Raw genomic sequence first — 5341 nt, 5'->3', positions numbered from 1 at the left:
TGTCACTGTATAACGAATCCACGGCGAACGTGTTCGGTGACGGGATTTAATCGTAGTAATGGCCGGTGTCTGTAGAGGGCAATTTTTGTTGCTGTTATTTATTAAATATATATGTTTGAATAACACCCCCCCCCCCCAGTGGCACAGCGGTATGTCTGCGGAGTTACAACAATAGAAACCGAGTTTCAATATCCGTGGTGGGCAGATCACAGATAGCCCAATGTATAGCTTTGCTCTTAACTACGAACAAACAATTGAATAACTGATTTTATTTACCCTTTATTACTGAAACTAAAGATTTTGTTTACGTACACTAGATGGCAGGAAAGACTCTGAGAGCCGTGTGCATCTATGGCCTTGGCACGTGCACAAGTAGACTATAAAGTGTAGTGTTGGTAGAAGAGAAGAGGTGAAGTCTGTAGGTTAGGTGATCATTGTCGTATTTCTAGTCGGAGGTAGGAAGATGTCTTCAGGAAGCCAAGCGATTGATACTAATGCCATGACATTAATTCGATATGTCATGGCAGAACAAAAAAAATTTCCGGGTGCAACAGGTGATTTAACTGCTTTACTTAACTCTATTCTTACAGCATGCAAAGCAGTGTCATCAGCAGTTCGAAAAGCGGGAATAGCAAAAATGTAAGACTCTTGTTTGTTTGTTTTTTACGAGTAACTAAGTAATACTAATAACAGTTCTGATGAAATATTATTAATTGTTTGCCTTTTTGGTTTATTATTTTGGACTTTATGTTATGGTTACTAACTAAGTCATGAGAAATATTTTACTTTTAATGTGAACACTGCCTGAGCAACGTTGAAAGCTTGTAATTGTATGTGCCACTGTTTTCCAGCTTATTCATTTTACTTTTTAGTTTGTAATTTCATGGTGACTCATCATATTCCCAACTGATATATGTAATTCTTCATTTTTTGGAGTTTTCTTTATTCATTTCATAATTTAAAGAGCTGCTAATGATCACTAAAAAATTAGGCAATTGCATTTGTACCTATTAATGCTAAGGTAACCTTACACTGACAAAACTAAAAAATACTATTTAAGCATTTTAGCTATCCTATAATGACTTTATGACCCAAATTAGATTTATCATGCTATTATATGTACATAAGTCTTCAATATGTTAAATAAAGGGTTTAAATTGGTGAAACTTATTCTCTCTGTCTCCCTCATAACTACCAAGTCTGTTTTGCCATAGTAACACTAATAAGCAATACAAAACTTGGCCATAACAAACTATGCAGTATTGTATTCTCAATATGGCCCATTCTCTGCTGCCTTTTAATTGCTCAATGGTGAGTATTTAGGCTAACAGCACTAAAAACCATATTTTCATACCCATGGTGGGCACAGCGCAGATACCTTTCTATGTAACTTTGTGCTTAACAACTACAACAACCCTTATATGCTTCTCATATCTTTTTTCATTTTCTTAACACTACCTTAGCAAAGTATAGGCCTAAAATAACTTGGTTGCATGTTGGAATCATCTAATGCAATAGTTCTAAACCTATCCCATTATAACCATGTTGGGTGAATCAAGAAATGCAATTAGGCCTCTAAGTTGCAGATTATATCTTCAATTTCACCTTTGGTGCAATGAGATCTATAGTGCAACAATTTAAACAATTGTATCATCATGTATAGCTATATAATTTGACAACAGTTAAAGTAACAGCAGTTGATGAAGAATTGGCTTTGTGTTAGGACTCCAACAGAGTAAGAGTAAATGGGGTAGTTTTTGGGCAGTGTTAGCCAATTTGTTTATGATACCAAAATTTTGTATAGTTGATTTTATTGTGATTGCTGCTCTTATTCACAGTATTTATAATTTTAATGAATGGGGAAAATCAGTTTAAATGTTTTATAAATGAAAGACTTTCATTTGAAGTATAGAAATTTTGAAGACTTCTTGCCTAGTGTGTAAACATAGTATTGATGCTAAAGGGAAGGATTTTGGTCTAACTGTTGATACATTTGAAATAAAGGCACTTTTCTAAATGTGGTGAAATTTCTTAACTTTTGATGGAGTCTTGGATTCTTTTTTTATTTTAAATTTAGTGAGAAAGAAAGGGGAAAAAAGAAAGGTAAGAGTAATCATTTCTTATCTGTTGATACAATTTCTGATTCAAGAACAAGAATATTGTTAACTTTTGAGGCCTTCAGTGGGAAAATTATTAACATTTTGGAAGGAATGTAGAGATATTTTGAGGAGACCAGTTTATTTTCCCTAAAAAACCTACCTGGGAGGTTAACTGGAAATGATGTGGTCTGTGAGAATGTAGAGCAAGTTTTCAGAGACACTGTGCCCTAATGTGGTATCAGGATTCTGGTCTCCCTTGGGTCCCAGGGATGTCATGGTTGACACCCCCCCCCCCCCATATTCGTCAGGTACTATGGATGGTTGTCCTGACTGGGTTTTTGGATAGGTTGCTCTCCCCCATCACCTTCTGGGGCAGTTGTAGAAGTAATTTTAGATAATGGAAGAACTTGATTGGTACATGGGGAGGAGGTGTATTGACCCAGCAGTGATTGTGGGTATTTTAATTTTATACTAGTAAATCTAAGCTCTTTGAAACCTAGATGTAAACTTGTCTTTTTTATTATTATTCATTAGTTTTTAACACAATTATACCAAATAGAATGGCTTGCCTGTATTGATGTATTCCTTTTTCTTGTTTTCTTAATTCCTGTACCTATTAGATATAGAAAATTATGGATGCATTATCAGCACCAACCTTGATTCTTCTCTACTTAAGAACAAAAAAAGCTGTACTGTTAAACAGTTAGATTTTAAAAAATTAACTATTTTGTTTTGTATAACCTGCTGTGCATGTAGTTTGTCTCTATAGCCAGTGAGTATTTTACAAAGAATCATCTAGTTTAGATGTATAAATCTAAATTTCTGTCATTATTATTATTATTATTACATCTAGATCCAAACCTAAGATTAAAAAATGGAAATAACAGGTCTAACATTAATGTCAGATCTAGATGTATTAGTGACTTAATCTAGGAACTGTAATCTAGCACCACTAATTAGCTAGCCTATATTTAAGTTTTCTCATTCTATCAAAACCTTTATTAAATATAGCCTTTAGGCTTATATTATGTTATGATTACACCTGTCTCCACAGTGTGTGTGTTTGTGTGTGTAATTCTCATTTGAGTAATTTCAGATTTGTCTCTTGTAGTGTTTGTGTAGTTAAACCTATAGAGCTTTTAAATGTGATTTAGCAACTACCAGTAATTTATATGGTGCTCATAAGCATGATTTACCAGCATATACACTGATCTGCATTAATTTTCATACTGTTGTGTCATGTTAGCATGAGTATGGGTGGTCTAAATAATGGCAGTTAAAGTGAAATCAGGTCCAGATGTGCCTAACTAGTCCTGACTTGCAACTATAATTTTATAATTTAAGTATGATTTGTGGTTAGGAACTTAGGAAAGTAGAATGCTTCCTTTCATCTGACAATTTGCATTTTGCAACTAAATAGTAGTCAGAATTTATTAATTTATTCTTTTAGCTCATTATGTCCCAAAAAGAAAGTGGGACACGGGGATGCAAAAGATGTGCACAATTTACAGCTTCGATGATGGAGTCAAGCAAATTGAGAACTCACCTTGCTGGAAGTGATGACACCAGTAAGCCAGCATCTGTTCCTTTTGATAGCAGCGAAGAGGTCAAAGTGCAAGATTGTGAACATGCTATTTCATTTGAAATAGAAAACAATGTAAGAAACTGTTCTATGTCCTGTTGAAAGCTACAATAATAATAAACAAGAGGATTCCATTTTGTCAGAAACAAACAAAAGTGTTTCTAAGCTGAAAGAGGATTATCTAATAAATATTTTAACATGCAGGGATATTGGATTTATGAAGTTTGATACAACAGGCTCATGATGCCCATTAAAATAGTGAGTCGTCATGAGTCACTTGCTGCTTGGAAAGAAACAGTGCCGAGTTCGGCTTCATAGTGGCATTGATGAAGAGCTGCAAAGGCAAATTCAACAAGAAAAAAAATAAATGGAGATATGTACTACACGGTTGCTAGATTATACACAATATTTAGCTTCTCAGAATCTTGCATTTCGTGGTCATACTGAGGACATAAATGAAAACCCTAGAAATTTCCTGTCACTTTTGCAGTTATTAGCAAAGTATGATCCAGTAATGAGAGAGGATTTAGAGCATGTTAAAAACGAGTGAACGTTAACATCTTATTTTTTTCCTGAAATTCAAAATGAATTTATAAATCTCATGGCTTCACATGTGCAAAATTATTGTTTGTCAGCAATTCGTAGAAACAAATACTATGGTATTCTGTTCGATTCCACACCTGATTTAGCACATCTTGAGCAATTAGCCCAAGTGATTTGGTTTGTTGACATTGCCTTTAAGACAAGAAAAGTAGAAGTCAAAGAGACATTTGTTGACTTTATACAGATAAAGGAAAGAATACCAATATTGAGAAAACAATAAGCACAAAATTAGAAGCGGATGGAATCTTATTGAGTGATTGTTGTTCAGTGTTATGATAATGCTGCTGTTAGGTCATCTGTCAGGCATTCAACAATATTCTGAACCAAAATCGAAAATCAGTGTTTATAAACTGTGACAATCATAGTTTAAACTTAGCATGTCTTCATGCTATAAGTCAGGAAACAATAGTTATTAATTTTTTTGGTATAATTTAAGCCATTTATAATTTCTTTGCTCATTCAACAACTTGATGGGACGAACTGCAGCAGGAGCTTGATCTCTGTCAAGTGTGAATCAGAAACACTGTGGAATGCAAGAAAAAAGGCAGAAGAAGTTGTAAGTGAAAAACTGGATGAATTGCTAGGACTGTTAGAGCAATTAAGTGAAAATGGCAACACTGCTGAAACAATGTGGTGCTCATAGTATTCTACAATGCATGCTTACATTTGATTTTCTTGTACTTTTGCATTTTTGGAGAAATATTTTATCAGTCGAGTGCAGAAACGTCTTCAGGACCCAGGAATGAATTTTAGAGAAGCAGCAGCTAGTCTTGATTCTTTGAAAGAGAAATTGATAGAATCACGTGAAAAGTCTTGTCAAGAAACACTTAAAGTGGGCAAGAATCAATGTGAAAGATGGGGATTGATCATTGAAAGAAGAAAAATACGTCTTAAACAAATGTCAGGTGAAAATGCAGCTGATGCTGGATTGATCAGGAAACTTATTGCATCATGAAGGATGTTGTTGATTGCTTGATTATAGAAATAACTGGAATATTTTCTCGCTTACTAGATTTAGATTCACGGTTTGGATGTACAAAATATTGTTTCTGGAGAT

The 5341-nt window shown here is 34.3% G+C and overlaps 1 protein-coding gene across 1 annotated transcript in view; it reads left to right on the top strand.

Moving 5' to 3' along the window:
• Nucleotides 1-338: 338 nt before the first annotated feature.
• Nucleotides 339-5341, top strand: part of LOC106466884 (fructose-1,6-bisphosphatase 1-like) — a 26844-nt gene continuing 21841 nt past the window's right edge. Inside the window, exon 1 of the mRNA XM_013927193.2 lies at nucleotides 339-639. Coding sequence (XP_013782647.1) covers nucleotides 464-639 — 176 coding nt within the window. The 5' untranslated portion in view covers nucleotides 339-463. The remainder of the gene's footprint in view (nucleotides 640-5341) is intronic.

Source organism: Limulus polyphemus, unplaced genomic scaffold (genome assembly GCF_000517525.1).
Source record: "Limulus polyphemus unplaced genomic scaffold, Limulus_polyphemus-2.1.2 Scaffold2410, whole genome shotgun sequence".
Taxonomy (NCBI): domain Eukaryota; kingdom Metazoa; phylum Arthropoda; class Merostomata; order Xiphosura; family Limulidae; genus Limulus; species Limulus polyphemus.
The sequence above is the reverse complement of the archived record's forward strand: the minus strand, read 5'-3'. Positions and strand labels throughout refer to the sequence as shown.